Here is a 17,870-nt window from a genome sequence, read left to right on the forward strand (position 1 = left end):
TTATAGTCCAAAGGTCATTCTTCTTGGCAGAAAAAGATAGAAATAAAATTGTGTTAATTCTTTCTTTTCTGTTGTCACTGAGAATCATTCCATCCGCTCTAAGTGGCAGTTCTGTACTTCTGTTTCAATTGTTGTACAATAAATACCATTTGATCAGTCATTTTCAGTTGTGTCAAACTCTTCATGACCCCCTTTGAGGTTTTCTTGGCAACAATACTGGAGTGGTTTGCCATTTCCTTCTCTAGCTCACGTTACAGTTGAGCAAACCAAGGCCAACAGGGTTAAGTGACTTGCCCAGGGCCACACAGCTAATAAGTGTCTGTGGCCAGATTTGAACTCAGGAAGTGAGTCTTCCTGACTCTAGCCCCAGCACTATCCACTATCCACTATCCACCTAGGTGCCCCACAACAAATATCATACCTGTTGTGTATATAACATAAAACCATATTGCAGTTCCAAAATCCTTTAAGACTTTTCTCCACCAAATACCTAAGTTTTCAGCAAGCTCTTCACCTGAATAGTATATTCCAAACTTTACTGATTCCATCCACCTGGCTCAGAGAGGCTCCACTTGTTCGTATTAGTCCTTATGGCTGGAAATTGCTGATTAATGGGAGATGGTATTGCAAACTTTCTTCCAGATGTCTTTTTTCATCAAATGGTTTAGATGAGGAGAACACTATTTAAGTGTTGATGCATGAGAGAATGATTCTGTATACAATTGGCATTACAGAATTATATTTTAATTTAAAGTTCTAGACTTTAAAAAAATAATCGTCCCTCAAAAAGTAATATAGTATCATCTTAATTACTGCTCACAAGGGAATTATATTGTCTTGTAATAGAATCCAAAATGCATTAACAAGCAGCAAAAACATACTTGGCAAACAGAATTTCTGTATATTTCTGCTGCTCTACTTGCCAAGCCTTCATAATTTGTGATTTTATCCTAACTGTTTAGCATAATTGTAGAAACAGAATCAGATTATTTTCCTGGCATGCTTTTTTTTTTCCAAGTGTCACATGGTACCCTTTCATTTAAACAGCCATACAAAATGCAGTTTCATATCTTTCTCTACTTGTGATAAAAGTAATACATATTTTTTAGCTTTTAAGTAATAAAGTGATTGGAGGTCTTTTTTTACTACAGGAAGTTGGGCTTATCTTTTGAGTTAAGCATTTACAAGGTATTACTTGAAACGGTGGACTTTGTTAGTCTGATATAAGCTCTGCTTTAAAATGGGCTTTGAATCAAATCCTACCCTCCCAGTTTTCAGAATATAGTGAGGAGCTGGCACTGAATGATATATGTCCTCTAGAACCCTGTTAGTAGTTCATGCTGTTTGATAACCACATAATATTTCATGGTAGAGCATGGATATATTTCTGCAGATTTAATTATCTTCTCAAATGAAAGCCAATCTACCAAGAAACATTTGTTAAAATGCCTGACCCTATAGAGAAGACATAACAGAAATTAAAGATAAAGTCCTTGCCTTCAAGAAGCCTGCAATCTAATTACTCAGCATAAAATGGGAAGAAATGAAACAAAAACAGTAAGAAGTAATTTGGATATTGGTTTAGAAGGTATAAGTGAAAACATAGTTTTGGAGGATGCACATTTCACTTAATAATTCTCTCTAACGATGATTACTATAGTGTGTTGTCCTCCAAAATAGAAGGCTGTGGAGTTTAGACATTATTTGGATTCATCAACAGAGAAGTATTAATGGTACTTAAGTTCTAAAGTCTGACTTCTCAGTGTTCATTCTTTATCACGTCTTCCCAGGCCAGCTGCATTTCTGACAGCTACTCTAGTGAATTACATCCTTCTGGTTAACAGTGATGAGGAGTGGATCACATCAGTGTACGTCAGCATCCCATTTCAGAAAGATGGTAGTTTTCAGCCTGATACTTGAATGAATGGAACTGATGATAGTGATGGGAGACTAAGGACAGCTAAGTGACTCAGTAGATAGAGTGTCAGGCCTGGAATCAAGAGGACCTGTTTCAAAGCTGGCCCCAGACACTTACTAGTTGTGTGACTCTGGGCAAGTCACTTAACCCTGTTTTCCTCAGTTTCCTCATCTGTCAAATGAGCTGGAGAAGGAAATGGCAAACCACTCCAGTACAACAAAAATGTAGCAGTAGCTAGTAACTCTTATTTCGCCACAACGTCCTCTTCCATCACCAAATGTCCACTGACAACTATTTATTAAAAGCAATGCTAGAAGGTTTTCAAATTGAATTTTAAATACTTATTTTGGGCCCATATTTTTTCTAAACATAAATATGCTCATGCTGTAATGAGGCGATTAAGTGATATAGAAGGCAGATATCCACTATAAAATATGCCACTCTGTCTGACCAGTATAATCAAATCTCCCATTCTACCTCTAAATACCTAGATACAGTAGCATAGGTATTATAAAAAAAGTGGGAACCTTTAGCAAAAGGCAGAGAATATGGATGCTGTCAAAGGAGAAGAAAAGGCAGTTGGTACATAATATGGTCAGTCTTACGGAGTCTGTGGAAGATAATCAAGAAGAATAGCACACCGTCCCTAAGTTCTTATGTTAGAGTGCTTAACCATTTGTTAATGAGTAATAATGAAACTTTCTTGTCCTTTCTTAAATTCTCGTCAAACTATAATGCTTTGGAGGAGCTATACATTATTTATTAAGCCATTAATTTTCACCATAGTTCAGTGTCCTTGAGGATGTTACTTCGTTTTGTTGTGTACAGCTATAATTTTTGGTTAACTAACTGTTTTAACACATTTCAGTTTGTGGTATTGTGGGGACGGTACTGATTAAGGGGCATTGGCAGGCCCTAACATAAAGTCAGCACAGCCAGGACTCAACCTGACTCTTGTCAAGAACATGAATTTAACTTTTATATGACAAAACCAATACTTTATGCCATTTCTGGAAACCTTTACTTGTCCTAATTGATAACTCTCGTTATGTAGATGAATGTATGCCATGGAGTTCAGTCCTAGAATTCTAAAGGGTATTTATTTGTCTTGAACACTACCTAGCTGATTCTCAGATGTATAAGATGATACACTTGTCACCTATGACCCTCCCCCCACCCTCAAGGATTTTAGGTTCACGTAGATCTGGGCCTAGTCCTGGGAGCATGATCCCTACTCCTGTCCTCCAAGAAAGTTTTATTTCTTCTCTTTGGCTTATTGCCCCACTTGGAGTTGATCCAAAATAAAGCTTAGGTGTGGCTCATGTCTGGTTTCCCCAAAATTGAAGCAGTGTCTTCACCATCTGCACAGGCACTCCAAGTACAATATGGTAACTTGCTATAGAATAGCCTTTATTTCACATACCACAGAAAATGACGCAGAAGCCTCACGGAATCCTATGAACAGTTTTTTTGTTGTAGTTCAGCCATTTTCTTGACCCTATTTGGGTTTTCCTGGCAAAGATACTGGAGTGGTTTGCCATTTCCTTCTCCTTTTCATTGTACAGATGAGGAACTGAGGCAAACAGGGTTAAGTGACTTGCCCAGGGTCACAAAACTAGTAAATGTCTCAGGCTGAATTGAACTCCCTCAGTCCAGGTTAGCGCTCCACCTACTCCACTACTCCACCTACCTGCTCCCCTATGAACAATACAGGAACGTAAAGCACTCATGCAGTCCATAAGACCTTTTAAGATTCCCCCATAAGTTAAAGATACTTTGAGGGACTGCTGAACAATACTCCCAATTCACATTGAACCTGTACACCATCCAAGCAACCCACAGCAGCAGTGGGACTGGCAACATCCAGATTTCATAGTCCACCGTGACATACCTTTAGCCCTTTAGCTGGAAGGCAATCCTCTGCTGAGAATCTTCTCTTGAGAAGCAGCTATTGATGAATCTTCTTCCCCAAACTCAAAGCCAAAATATTTTGGTAACTTAATTTTTATGAAAAGACCATGAAAGAAACTCTAGTCTTTGACTTGTTCTCAAAAAGAAAAACCAAAAATTGAAATAAGACATCCAGGAACTCCTCTCTCAGGCCTGCCTGGGCAAACACAGACTTTAGCCATGTGCTTCTCCTGAAAGTTTTCCTTTTCTGTTTGGAATGAGAGGGGAGAGAAGGGAGCATCATATAGTGGAAAGAATGCTGGATTTAGAGTCACAGAATCTGTCCTCACATTGTGATTCTGCCACTTATTATCTATGTAACCTTAGGTAAGTCTCTTAAGCTCTCTAAGCCTCGGTTTCTTTATCTGCAAACTGAAGGGGTTGGACTGGCTCTTGATCTGTGATCCCCTACCTGCCTCCCCACCACCACCACCTTGCTGCATTTTAGTCTGTAACTCAAAGAGGGAGAGGAAGCACAAGGAAAGAAAGAAGAAAGGGGGAAGGTGAGAGAAGGACCAAGACATTTTACAGCTCACTTTTATTGACCACTGAGAGGGTAAAATAGGATAAAATCCTATCTTTATCCATTTGAAAGAATTTCTTGGAACATTGGCAGAAGTAAACACACACGCGCGCACACACACACACACTCAAATCCTTTACACACAGCTCTAAATCCAGAGTTCTTTCCACTGAACAACCATCTCTACTGGTTTTCTTAAAAAAAAAAAAAAAAAAAAAAACATTATCTGATACACTGTATCTCTTGATCTAGAAACTGAAGCGGTAGCAAACTCACAGCATATCTCCCAACAAAACCAGTACTTGAAAATAGGATAATAAGGAGAGTGATTCCAAGAATCAGAGGACTTCCTGAAAAAGCTCTTGTGCCTTTGAAAAGATAGAAGTTCATTAAATCATATAATCCTGTAACAGGTTAGTCACTGCCCCTTCGGATTAAGTAGCAAAGTATTTAAAGAAAGACTCCAGAGTCACGTGAAAGAGTCCCATCATGACATCCATTTTCTCCAGATAATAGGTGACCAAAAGTCGTGTTTTAAGTTCAGAAGAATAATTAACAAACAGACCTTTTGATAGTTTGAGATTAAAGATGAAAAGCAGCAGCTTTAGAAGTATCTTTTTTATCATTATTTTCTCATTTTTTTAGTCAAAACTGGCTTGATATGTTAGGGTAACCACAGTATTTTCAAGAAATGACATAACCATTTTGAGAAGTACTTGTTAAAGTGACTTATTTTCACAAGAATAGAAGAAAAAACTTTGAGGTATTTATCTTTTTGAAAGAATTTCTTAGAGCACTGGCAAAAGTAAACACACACACACACACACACAGAATCTGACATGGGACCTCAGCCCTAAGGCAGATCAATTAAAGATTTAATGAATAGTCATTAATGATTTGTTGTCAACCTAAAGGATCTCCATTGTGTTGTCTTAGGGATTTGTGCTTGGTTCTCTGCTATTTAATATTCTTACCAATAATTTGGGAAAAGGCATAAATAGCATTCTTATCAAATTTACAGATGACAGGAATGTCAGGGGTAGTTAACACACTGGATGAAAGTCAAGGTTCAAAAAGATTGTGATGATTGGGATGAATTTAGGATAAAATGCAATAAGTATTAAAGTCAAGTCTTTCATTTGGGTTCAAAAAAAAATCTACTTCGTAAGTACAAGATGGGAAACACATGGTTAGACAGCAGTGTGTCTGAAAAAGATATGGGAGTTTTCGTGACTTGGAGGCTCAATATGAGTCAGCAGTGTGATGTGGCAGCCAAAAAAATCTAATTCAGTCTAATTCAAAGAGGAATACCTTCCAGGAATAATAGGGATGTGAGAAATCCATGGTACTCTGCCGTGGTCAGACCACATCTGCATATTTTGCTCATTTCCTACCCTAAATTGAATTATTCAGTACCCTGGAAGGTAGGCAGCTACGTGGATAGAGTCCTGGACCTGAAGTCAGGAATATCTGACTTCAAATCAGGCCTCAGACACTTGTTTGCTATGTGACCTTGGGCAAGTCACTTATTTTTGTTTAATCAACTATAATATGGAGATCATAATAGCATCTACCTACAGGGTTGTTCTGAGGATCAAATGAGATAATATTGATGAAACACCTGGCACGTAGTAGGTGCTATATAAATGCTAGTGAGAGATCTCCTCATTTCCCTCCCAGCATTCATTTTGGATTTCTTTTTGCTTCTTTACCATGCTCCCACCCCAGTTACCTTCTGCCTCTTGTAGCTAAACTGCTGACCTGTAAAGGTCTCTAATGTTCTGTGGTATAGTGTATGAATGTGGCCTCTGAAATCTGTGTGCAAAGGTGAGAACTTGGTGAGCACTTCCAATTGACAAGTAATAGAGTGAAGCAACAGAGAACATACTGGAGCCAAGTTTATGAAAAGAACTGGGCAGTTCCCACTCAATGAATTGAGCTGCATGAACAGCCACATAGGATGGCTTTTCAGCTTGCCCAAAGAAAGCATATTGTTCTTGTTGCTGTTGTATGGTTTCAGTTGTGTCCAACTCTTCCGTGACCCCTTTTGGGGTTTTCTTGGTAGAGACTAGAGTGGTTCTCCATTTCCTTCTGCTCATTTTACAGATGAGCAACTGAGGCAAACAGGGTTAGGCGATTTGCCCAGGTTCACATAGCTAGTAAGTTGTCTGAGACCAGATTTGAACTCAGGAAGGTGAGTCTTCCTAACTCCAGGCCTGGCCCATAGAGGAAGTGTGTCTGGCTTAGAGGGGGCTACGGAGTGTATGAAAGAAGTAGAGAAGTAACCTAAGATGAGAACAAAGCTGAAGTCCAATATGATTGATAGTGAGGACTTCGAAGAGGAGTGTGACACAAGTAAGTCATTTCAGTGTATTGAACAGTATATTGTTCAACAGTATATTGAAGGGGAAAGAAGTGGGAAGAGAAGGCTGCTACAATCAAGGTACACTAAGGCCCAGCTTTGGTATTTAGTAGTGAACATAAAGAGAGTAGACACATGCTGGCAATTTGTGTTTTAATTAGCCCCACAATTTTGGAAGAAGAAACAGCAAGAATTGGCAACAGACAGCAGTGGGGTAGGAGGGTGAAAAGGGGGCCCACAATGTGGCACCAAGATTTCTGAGATGGAAAGAATGACATCAGTAACACTAATTTAAAAATGGAAGAGAAGGACTGAAGCACATTTGGTGGGGGGAGGGAGCAAAGACCCATCTTCACCCTCTCACATTTGAATTGTCTGAGACACTCTCATGTCAGTAACTAGGAAACCACGACAGAAAAGGAGAATGCTTGGGCTCAGAAAGGTAGATTTATGAGATGTCTGTTTTGATTATAGTTGATAGCACATGAATAAAGAGCTCTCTGCCCTCAAAGGAAAAAATAGACTCAAAATATATTCTGCATTCAAATTACACATTTCATTCAGCATTTGCAAAATGGTAAAGACATAGGGCTGTATGCAAAGATGTCCTTGTATCGTAGATTTAGAGCTGATAGGGACCCTAGCAGTGATCTAATACAACCCCTTTATTTAACAGTTCAGAAAAGTGAGTCCCAGAGAGATTGTTACTTTCCCAAGAGTGACAAATTTAGGATCTGAATCTAGGTCCTCTTTTGCTTTTTCCACTGTACTCTACTTCATCAGCCCTAGCTATTGTAGTACAAGTGTGATGCCTCAGTAATTAGAGCATTTTGGTTCAAAAAGTAGACATCCTGTTTCTTAGCAAAAGTCCAGTGGATTCTTTCATCTCTGTGGTTTGTAGAGACTTTGTGAATGGACCTCTTCATCTGGAAATGTCTCTGACCTAGAGATTTCCTTCCAACCATAGACCTGGTTGTATAGATCCTCTGTTGCTTGACAACATCTGAGTCATATAATACTGGGGAAAGTGAAAGCAAGGAAGGTTTCTGTGAGAGAACTATAAGCAGGGCAGCAAAACTTAGTATATTTCTCAATGCTTCATATCCAGTGTTCTTTCTATTGTATCACATTGTTAAACATATGCAAATATGCTGTAGATAAAAGTTCAAGACTCATTTTCTCAAAAGTATGGTAAGTCACATGGGAATACTTTAGAATCTATTCTGGGGCAGTCTGGTGTAGCTGATAGAGACCTGGGTATGGAATCAGTGTACCTCTTGGGGTTCAAGTCTGACATGCTTCCTATGTGACCCTGGACAAATCACTTGACCCTTTGGTGCTTCCAAGAAACTCAGTTGAGACTCCTAAGTTGCAGAGCAGAGGCAGTTCTGCATTGATGAATGAAGTTTCCTGACCAAGAGTTTCTTATACGAGTGAAACCAAAGGTCTGTCCCACTTCCACCCACTGCCATGCCTGGCGACTTTCCATAGCCTTCCCTTACTTAAATCCAATTCACTTGCATGCCATGGCATCACCTAGAGGATGTCATGGTCCTCTTAGAGAATGAAGGACAAACAACAACCCATGCCACACCTAAATAGATGAATCAATAAAGGAATCCATTAGACATTAGTGTAAAATTGAAATAAAATACAGTCATTTATATGTTTGTGGCTTTAAAAAGGGAGAAGTGCCAAATGAGTTACTAGCTGCTTCTTAAGTGTTGATTATCAGGCCTACTAGTTGTGAAAACAGGTCTCTTCTTCCAAAAGCCCTCTCTAATGCCTTCTGCATTAATCAATTAGGGTCTGAGATGCATCCAATGAGATGTTTTCCTTCTCCTTTTACTGTAACAATGGGTTATGCTGTCATTTTTTCCTGTTTCATCTTTTCACTTAAAAGACTGAAAAGCTGTTATTAGCAGAAATGTTGATGGAAGCTAGAATTAAAATTTGATGGGTGAGATCCCTATAGTGAAGACTAGTAGAGACCAATTGAAGTACGTTGTTTGCTTAGGGCTTCAGTAGGTTTTGCCTACAGCCAGTAGTTATGTGTCTGTACCAACTCTGCTTTCAGATTCAAAACTAAATTCAGCAGAAAGTCCTTATTATCAGAACTGAGAGACTGAGGGAAAACTATTATATGGCACCTACCATCTGACAAATAAAAAGCCCTTTTACATTTATAAATTCACATTTATTTTAAGGCTATACTCAAAACAATAAGTCAAATTGCACATTTTCCCCATGTTTACCAAAACCCCTGGAGGGCTAAATTGGAAGTTGAGAGGCCAAGATAAAGCAATAATTGAGACATTTATCGCACTGGAGATTTGTTGATATGGCAGAGAAAAAGGAACACCAATGGCCTTTTCGAAAGAATCATATGGCACTAATCCACCCTTAGCTACTTCAGTCAGAATTTCAGATGCTAATGACAATATTAAGCACATTCTTAGAAATGTGGAGGCCATGTTGTTATTAACACTCTTTTCTGGTTGATAAAGTTCTCAAGCACCATATTTAAAATGAAAGTAGAAGGATCAGTCTAAGATTTTTTTGTTGGAGACCTGATAGGTAACTGCCTGAACAGCAGAATGAAGGTTAGGGGGAAATATATAATCATTATTTATTCATACTTGATTTGTGTGTGTGTGCATAATATGTTTAACTATGTTAAAGAAAGGATCTGTCCAACATTGGGCCTGGAGTATAAATCTGAAGCAAAGCAGGACTATTGAGTAGACAGATTCTCAGAGCTGCCCCCCTCTCTGTCCATATATCCATTAACCTGTCTTTAGTGAAGCTTCTAAGAAAAGGAGGCTGCCTGTTCAACTTTCATGATACTAGCCTGAGTTGAGGGTATAATGATATTGTTCAGATCAATATATTTCAGTGTATCTCTGTTTTCCAAAATGTACATATCTCCTCTAGACCACAACTTATGCACAGTCTTCCATAGATGATCCCGAGAAAATTGACCTAGCATCCTCTTTAGAAGCCTTCCCTCAGGTCTTTTTTTAAGATGTTCGTACCTGTGCAACACTTGGTGTAGTTGTTGTCACTAGTTCTCTCTACATGACCATTGGTAAGAAAAGAAAATTATCTGTTGGACTTAAAATTTAGCAGTGGAACTAGAAGTCTCTTCTTACTCTTGCCTTTTTGTGCCACTAACATGGCAACAAAAACACTTTGACTTTTTGTTTAACTGCCACAGGGGTAGAGGAAGATCACCATCAATAAACGCGGTCAACTTAAATTTCTGTCCAGCTCCTGCCTTGTTGCTCCATAATTCTAAATCATAATGCCTTCCTTATCCCCATTTTTCTCTATTTCCCTTTCAGATTGTCTAGCCTCAAACTAGGTCATTCCTTCTGCCCTCTGTTCTTATCTGGTCCAGACTTACAGCTTATACACTCATTATGGATTGTTAAAGGTTACATCAAGAGTGTCTTATGTGGCTAAAGACTCAATTCCAAATAAATATCCTCAACAGAGAGGATCATTTAATAAATTATAAATTCTACTTCTGTTTGTATTTCTTTTACCAGAGATGATTGTATTGGTGAGAGTTTCCATCTTAAATATTTCACATGTATTTCTTTATAGTATAAAGAGGGACTGGCTAGTGAAATCCCAGCCCTTATGAACAAGTGCAATGTGCTCAACCTGATGCAACCCCCACAGGGACTCTAGAGCTCACACAGGTATTCTTTGACAGTTTCCTCTATTTACCAGATAGTAAGAAAACGGAACTCTCTGATTGATTGCTGGACTGGAGCTGAACAAGTATATGAAAGACTCCCAGGGTGGCAACTCAAGTCTTTCTTTTTTTGGCTGAGATGGAGAGAAGACATACTATAATCCCCTACGTAGGGAGATGGAACTTGGGATTTCCCCACCCAGATTCACATGTGGCCTATGTATACATGGCATCTCTGTTCTTTGCCTCTTTTATGTTGGTTTTTCCCTGTTTTTAGGCATAGGGATATTGGAGACAGCCATGACCTTGTGAGATCTAGAAGGCTGGAGGAGCAGAAGTCCATTGATACTACTAGAGTTTTCTACCAGCCAAGACATGTGAAGCACTAACACAGTCCCAAGGAGCAGTAGCTAGCCCAGCTGAGATGCTACCCACCATAGATTGCAGAGAGTGATCCTGGAGGGTATTAATGATGTAAGGAAGGCACAAATTGTAACTGGAAGTTGATATTGGGGAGGGGATTGAGCCATGAGTATCATTTAACCAATTAATACAAATTAGCTTTTACAGAAAGGTTTATTTACTGAGAAGACATAGCAAGAACAAAAATACATTCATTTCTCCCCAACACCAAAGGGCACACTTTACCCTCTATCACTTTAGTGCTTGGGAGAATAGGCTCAAACTTAACATCTAAATATTTACACCACCAATTTCACTTCCCAAAGACCCAGCAGTGTGCTAGCAAATGTTTAACAAACTGGCTCTCCGGGGGTAAAAATGGGCACAAGACACACTTTAAAGTTCAATATGCATTATTGACATTTTCTCTATTAGTTTCTTAAGTTGAAAAACAAAGTATTTTGTTATGAGTTTTTGTTGATTAGACAGTAAACAAAATAATAAATGAAGCCCGAAGTAAATTCTCACACTGAAAATTGTACATGTGGTTCAAGCATACACCTGCAAATACCACAGGATAAGTCACTCTCTGCAATGTAGGGTGGGCAGCATATAACAGGGCTAGCTCCTCCTCCTTGGGGCATGCTGATGCCTCATATGTTTTGGCTGGTAGTAAACTCTAGCAAGGATTCCCATTAATGGACTCTGCTCCTCAGACCTTCAAAGCTCATGAGGTTATAGCTGTGTCCAATATTCCTTCCCCTAAAAACAGGAAAGAACTAGCATCAAGAAGCAAAGAACAGAAGTACCCATGTAGGCACAGGCCAGCTTGGATTAGAAGCCCCCCACCCCCTACCCCGAGATTTACACTAGGTCTGTCGTCCATCTCAACCAGGAGAGACTTGAGTTAAAATCCTGGAAATCTTTTGAATGCATCTTCATTTTTTCTTCGAAAGAGGGTAAGCCAGATGTTGGCAGAAGCCTCTCTAAGCAGGTCCTGAATGCTTACTGATTTGCCATTGGCAATTGAGAGAAGAAAGGACTACTGAACAATTACTCTTCTGTTCCTTTCTTAGTGAAAATATCAAGGAAGGTAAAGAGAAGAGTCATGAAAATACTATTCAATTGAGAAATACATAAAACTGTAGAACTTTAATAAAAAATCTGCAGCTGATTTCGTGTTTCTGATGCAACTCATAATAAAATCCTCTCATTTTCAAGACCAATGAGAAAGGAATGCAATTATGATTAATGATATGGGATAGAGCATGAACTATCTTTCCTAAGAATGTGACTGACTCCAGAGTTAAAAATAAGACTCTCCAGAAACTATTCTACGTGTCTTGCTTAGAAGCCTAATTCTTTTAGCAATAGCAATAAAACGCATAATAAATGTATCTCTAACATTAGGTAATCACTTTGTGGTCAAGGTGGCTGGGCACTATACCCACACCACCTCGACTCTAAGCCAAGCACATGTTCCTAATTGGAATCCTGGAGGAGCCCAGCCTCTAATGAGAATGGGGGGAAACACTCTCTTTTCTCATTCATTTTTTTCATGGCTTGTTAAAATTCCACCCCTGTATCTTGGAGTAATTTACTTTTAGTTTAAGTTGTAGATCAGGGCTGCCCAAAATGTGGCCCGCCTGCAAGCATAGAAATTTACATAAATTCGGTAGTAAATGAAGCTGAGCTACTGCAGAGCTCTCACTAAAATGGCACATCAAAATATATTGTCTGTTGTTTCAATAAAAACCTAAAGTTAGAGAGCCTTGCAGATTATGTCTGGGTGAGGGGCTAAAGATAACTGTTCTCAACATAAAATATGTATCAAGCATTTATTTACTACACACACACAAATACTAAAAGACACAAAAGACTTACAACATACGTTGATGGAATAACTTAGAACTCAATAACAACTTCTGTTACAATCTTTTGGAAGGCTGATACTCAAACCCCATCTTAATATAAAACTTTGAAGGATTGCTGACTAGGCATTTTACATTTTACCTCAGCTCTAACCTGTGTCCCTCAAAGTCCATATCTTCAGGCAAACCAGGACAATGGCTTGGGGTCCTCCCCTTGTCTCTGGCTGACCTCTCCAGTTCAGAAGTTTCCACTGCTGCCATTTAGTTCCATTCATTGGACCTTAGACCTCTGGAATCCATATGGTTGCCTCCACACTTAACTCCAACTCAAGAATTCTGTCCAATCCCTTCCTCAGGCAAAGAAAAACAAAGGAGGAGTATTGGACATGGTGACCAGGGATGCAGTCAGTGTCTTCAGGGAAGTGTCAGGTGTCTGTGACTTCAGGAGGCTGGAAGGAGCATAAGAGGAAGAGGTTTTATACGAAAGGAAGTCTTTAAAAATAGAATAAAGTTTCTACAAGACATAAAGGAAGAGTTGGATAGGGACCTGGAAGGAAAAAGGCTGATGTGTATGTATAAGGAAATAGTAGCTAAGGTAAGGGAGTTTTGATCTGGCTAGTCCACAACTCAGAATCTCAAGTATTGTCTATAAGGCAGTATATTGTCCTTGATAATGTTTTAATTATTATTCCCTGAACAAGAGGTGATGAATGGGACAGAGGTAGGAGCATGGAAGGCAGGGAAATGGCAAGATGCTTACATTGGATGGTTTGAAACTCCATCAGGAACCGGCTAGATTAAGAGTGTTGAAGTGTTTGGCTTATTATCCCAGGTTGCAGCTCTTTTTCACCTTTCTGGATCTGTTGGAAATGTGGTATATTCTTAGCTTACCTTATAGGCAGCATATGGGCACAAAAATGATCGACAAAAACTGATGAGCTGTCTTGACTCCAATACATGTTTGTGACACTAGTAATAGTGGGGGAAAAAAGTTGAAAGGAATGTAACTGACTGCCTGGACTCCGGGGCAAACATACTTTACACAGTAAAGAAGCCCTCACTTTGCCACTCTCTGCCTACCAATAGCCTGTCCACCAGGCCAAACACAGGGAGGTTCTTTCTGTCAAAAGTATTAGAGGCTGCATTGCCACTGCAGACTATTACAGTTGACGGTGCCAGTGGTTTAAGTCCATGCACAATCAGAGCAACTCTCAATTTGTTTTAAATTCACTGCAGTTTGATAGAAATAATTGTATTTTATAACAGTTTTTAATATCCTCTTTGCTTTGCCCCCACTACGAAAGCCTCAGTGATCACTTGGCTCAGAAACGGTCTTTTGAAGCAACAAAGGTTTCCATAGGTCCTTTGAGCCCAAAGGAAACAAGCGCCCAAAAAAATATATTTTAAGTGTTTGACATATATTATATGAAAAGAAAATGTGTTTGAGTCCCACCAGAAAAATCCAAAAGTAGTCCTATTGTGGAATAAAGACATCTCCCCGGTAGATATTACAGGAAAATTCTCAGCAAGCAATGCTTCCAAGATTCCCAAAGTAAATCATTCTTATTTCTTGATCGTGTTTTGCTATCTGCTGTAGCATTGGATTTAGTTCAGCGTTCTGATTTAAACAAAACAAAAAAACCTCCACCCTAAATCTTATGGAACAGTTACACAAAACAAAATTAAGAATATTTCTTTAAGTATCACACATTTTGTATATCTTGCCATGTTTACCATTTACGCTAAAGTGTTCTATGATTCTTCCTTCTAGTACGATTTGCGCCTTATAGACCTCCAGACATCTCCCTGAAGCCACTGCTCTTCGAAGTACCCAGCATTACCACAGAGTCTGTATTTGTTGGCCGAGACTGGGTTTTCCATGAAATTGATGCTCAGCTACAGAGTGAAAATGCCAGTGTGAACCAGGGAGTAGTGATTGTTGGAAACATTGGATTTGGCAAAACTGCCATTATCTCCAGGCTGGTGGCCCTCAGCTGCCATGGTACACGGATGAGACAGATCGCCTCAGATAGTCCACATGCTTCTCCTAAACGTATGTACTTTTGTGTACAGAACTCTATGCTAGCAGCATTCTCATCATCCATATACTAGTATGTGTGTCCTTCTCATTTGACCTGTGAAATCCGAACTCTGTAAGAATACCCTTAATCCAGAATGAACAGAGAGAGTTTTGTGTTCAGTTTATATCTAATCTCTGCTCCTTCGCATGGCAATTGTGTCCTAGTCCAAGGATCACAGGCTTATGGTTAGAGAACTGGAAGGGAAATGCTGAAGATCAGCTTGTCCAGCCCTTTCATCTTTAAAGATGCAAAAACTGAGGCCTGGAGAAGTAAAGTAATATTTCCTAGGTCATACGAGTGGAAGCAGAACTGAGATGTGCATTCAGGTACTCATCCTCTAATGCCAGCCCCTTTTATGCTATAAATGGCCTCCTACATTAAATCTAATTGCAAAAAAACCTTGCCTACCTATGTAAGAGCATAGCAGTTGTCTACAGAGCCTTTTCACACCACCTTTTTCTTTCTGCTTCCTTGTTAGCTTGAAACCTTTGCTCACTCTGAGATCTTATCTCTGTGTGCACCACAACAATATAATCTGTTTACTGCCTTCATTTCCTGGCTATTGATGTGAAGTGTTGCGTTGCCTAGGACTGGCCATCATCCTTGAAATTTTTCTTCTGGCGCCCCTGTGAAAAATTGCTATGCTCTCTTCTGTGTTCATTCTTCTTCCATCCCCAGCCTGACACAGCCAGGGTGTGAGAACAATGGAGATACTATGACAACCTTTAGAAACCCTGGAGGAAGCCAGAATAGCCAGTTCTCTGAGCAGGTCCAGATACCACTTCCCCCTTCCCCCACCACCCCTGTTTTGTTTTGGTATCCCCCATGTTAGCAGCTCTGACAATTAACCCAGAAAAGGCCATACTCATTTTTATGAGCTTTACCCCTTAAAATGACTAAAGCCATGCCTACTATACATATGTAGTTAGAGATATAAATATATCTCACTGAACTGACTGATCTTTCTGATCCATTTCTGCACAACTAATTGGAACAACTGTTACATTTGACACAGTTAAGATGATTGAAAATCCCTGACTTACCAATTTCCCACATGCTGCTGGTTTTTAAATTTCTCTCATCAGTACGACCTGTGGGGTGGATGAGATGGCAGAGTGTAGAATAACAGGTCTATTTGCATAGGGTTCTTCCTGTCCAAAATGATAGTGGAAACTGTTTCTGTTAAACAGGGATCCCCTCTCAGCATTGTCTGGAGGGTGATTTTTTTTTTGGTCTGGACTAGTGTGACATATACATCATGGCTAAAGGCCAAATTTGGGCAAATGTCTTCACAGACTAAATACAACTGTTATTGCATGTGTAATATTATGTATATGAGAAAGAAAGCTCAACTTAGAATTAGAATTCTCATCATTTCAGAGTTGGTTCTCATTGTGGCTTCAACATATCATTGTATATCCAAGGACAAGTTACTCTAGGTCTCATTTTGCTCATCTGTAACATGGGGATCATGATGCTTCCAGTGTCTGTTTCACAAGCTTATTATGAGAAAAGTATCTCCGTAAACCTTAAATTTCTACACAAACAGGAAGTTATTATTGTGTGAAAATACTGAATGAGGATGCTGTGGAAATGTAAAACATTTGCAATTCACAAATCCTTGTGATATTCAGATATGTTTTCTTTTACTTGTGGCCAGTAGTGACTATAATAGAATGAGATGGTAATGATTGTCATTGACTAAAAAAATTGTAAGGGAAACCTGGATATAAACAGATTTTCTAGTAGCTGTCTGAGTTTACATCTGTGATAGAGATATGTGTGTATATATAATTTTCATACATATTGAATGGACACAAAGACATGAGAAGTAATTACATATATCCAGAATGATAGTACTGCACCTAAATCAGAGAAACAACACAACTGCCTACTTTCCTTTTTTTAGTTTAATTTATTTTTTCAGTTAACAAAAATCAATTTTTTTCTCCCTCATTAAAAAAACTTGCAACAATATGATTAGAAAAATGCAAATTAAAGACACTATTACATTCCCGATTCATCCATTAGATGGGCAAAGTGGATGAAAAAGAGAAATGAGAAATGTTGGAGAGGCTGCAAGAAAACAGATTCATTAATGTACTGTTAGTGGAGCTGTGAATTGGTCCAGCCATTATAGAAAGCAAATTCAGAGAGCAATTTTTCAGAAGTTTCCTAGAGAAGAATGTTCCACAACTCTTCCTAGAAAGAGGTTGTGCTCTCCCAATTTGCCACTTGGAAGTTGTGATCTAGAGCCTCTCAGTCATTTTTCTTGCATTTCAGTGTTTCTTCAGGTCTTTCTTTTCTCAGCCATCTAAAAAAAAGAAATCAAAATCAATTTCCTGGTTGTAGACATGCTATATATTCAAACTGCATTCTGCCTCTAATCCCATAATAAGTTTCATTATCAAGGTACAGGAAACCAAAATCCAGCACTCCTTCTATATGCCACATGCACAATTACAGTTATAACTATTGTTCTGTGTTGGTAAAATTCTGCAAAGAACCCTAATTGATGAATGTGTTAAACAGTGCTCTCCTTTCATAGACATTTATCTATCCTTGGCCTTTCGTCATAACGTGTGTCGTACTAGCCCAGACAATAACAAGTAGAAAAACAAAACTATCTCTCTAGACAACACTGATGTGGGATCCCTGTTTAACAGTAATGCCTTCCATTGCCAATTTAGGACAGGAAGGACCCAATACAAATGGACCCACTATTCCACCCTACAAACCCTAAGTTATACTGATGAGAGAAATTTAAAACCCAGCAGCACATGGAAAACTGGTAAGTCAGGGATTTTCAACCATCTTAACTATATCAAACATAACAGTTATTCCAATTAGTTGTGCAGAAATGGATCAGAAAGACCAGTCAGACAGACAGACACACGCACACACACAACACACACACACACATACACGCACATACACATACATACTCTGTACCAAAAGGCTTAAAACTACACCAAGACTTTTGGGATTGTGTGTGTGTGATCACTTTAAAGAATAAAACTCATGAATGAATATGACTTTACTGGGTTAATTTCCAGAATT

At 39.0% G+C, this 17,870-nt stretch overlaps 1 protein-coding gene across 1 annotated transcript in view; it reads left to right on the forward strand.

Annotated features, from left to right (window-relative positions):
• Positions 1 to 17,870, forward strand: part of TANC2 (tetratricopeptide repeat, ankyrin repeat and coiled-coil containing 2) — a 352,115-nt gene that overhangs the window by 227,607 nt on the left and 106,638 nt on the right. Inside the window, exon 7 of the mRNA XM_036755887.1 lies at positions 14,501 to 14,782. Within this exon, the coding sequence (XP_036611782.1) occupies positions 14,501 to 14,782 (282 nt within the window). The remainder of the gene's footprint in view (positions 1 to 14,500; positions 14,783 to 17,870) is intronic.

Source organism: Trichosurus vulpecula, chromosome 4 (genome assembly GCF_011100635.1).
Source record: "Trichosurus vulpecula isolate mTriVul1 chromosome 4, mTriVul1.pri, whole genome shotgun sequence".
Lineage (NCBI taxonomy): Eukaryota > Metazoa > Chordata > Mammalia > Diprotodontia > Phalangeridae > Trichosurus > Trichosurus vulpecula.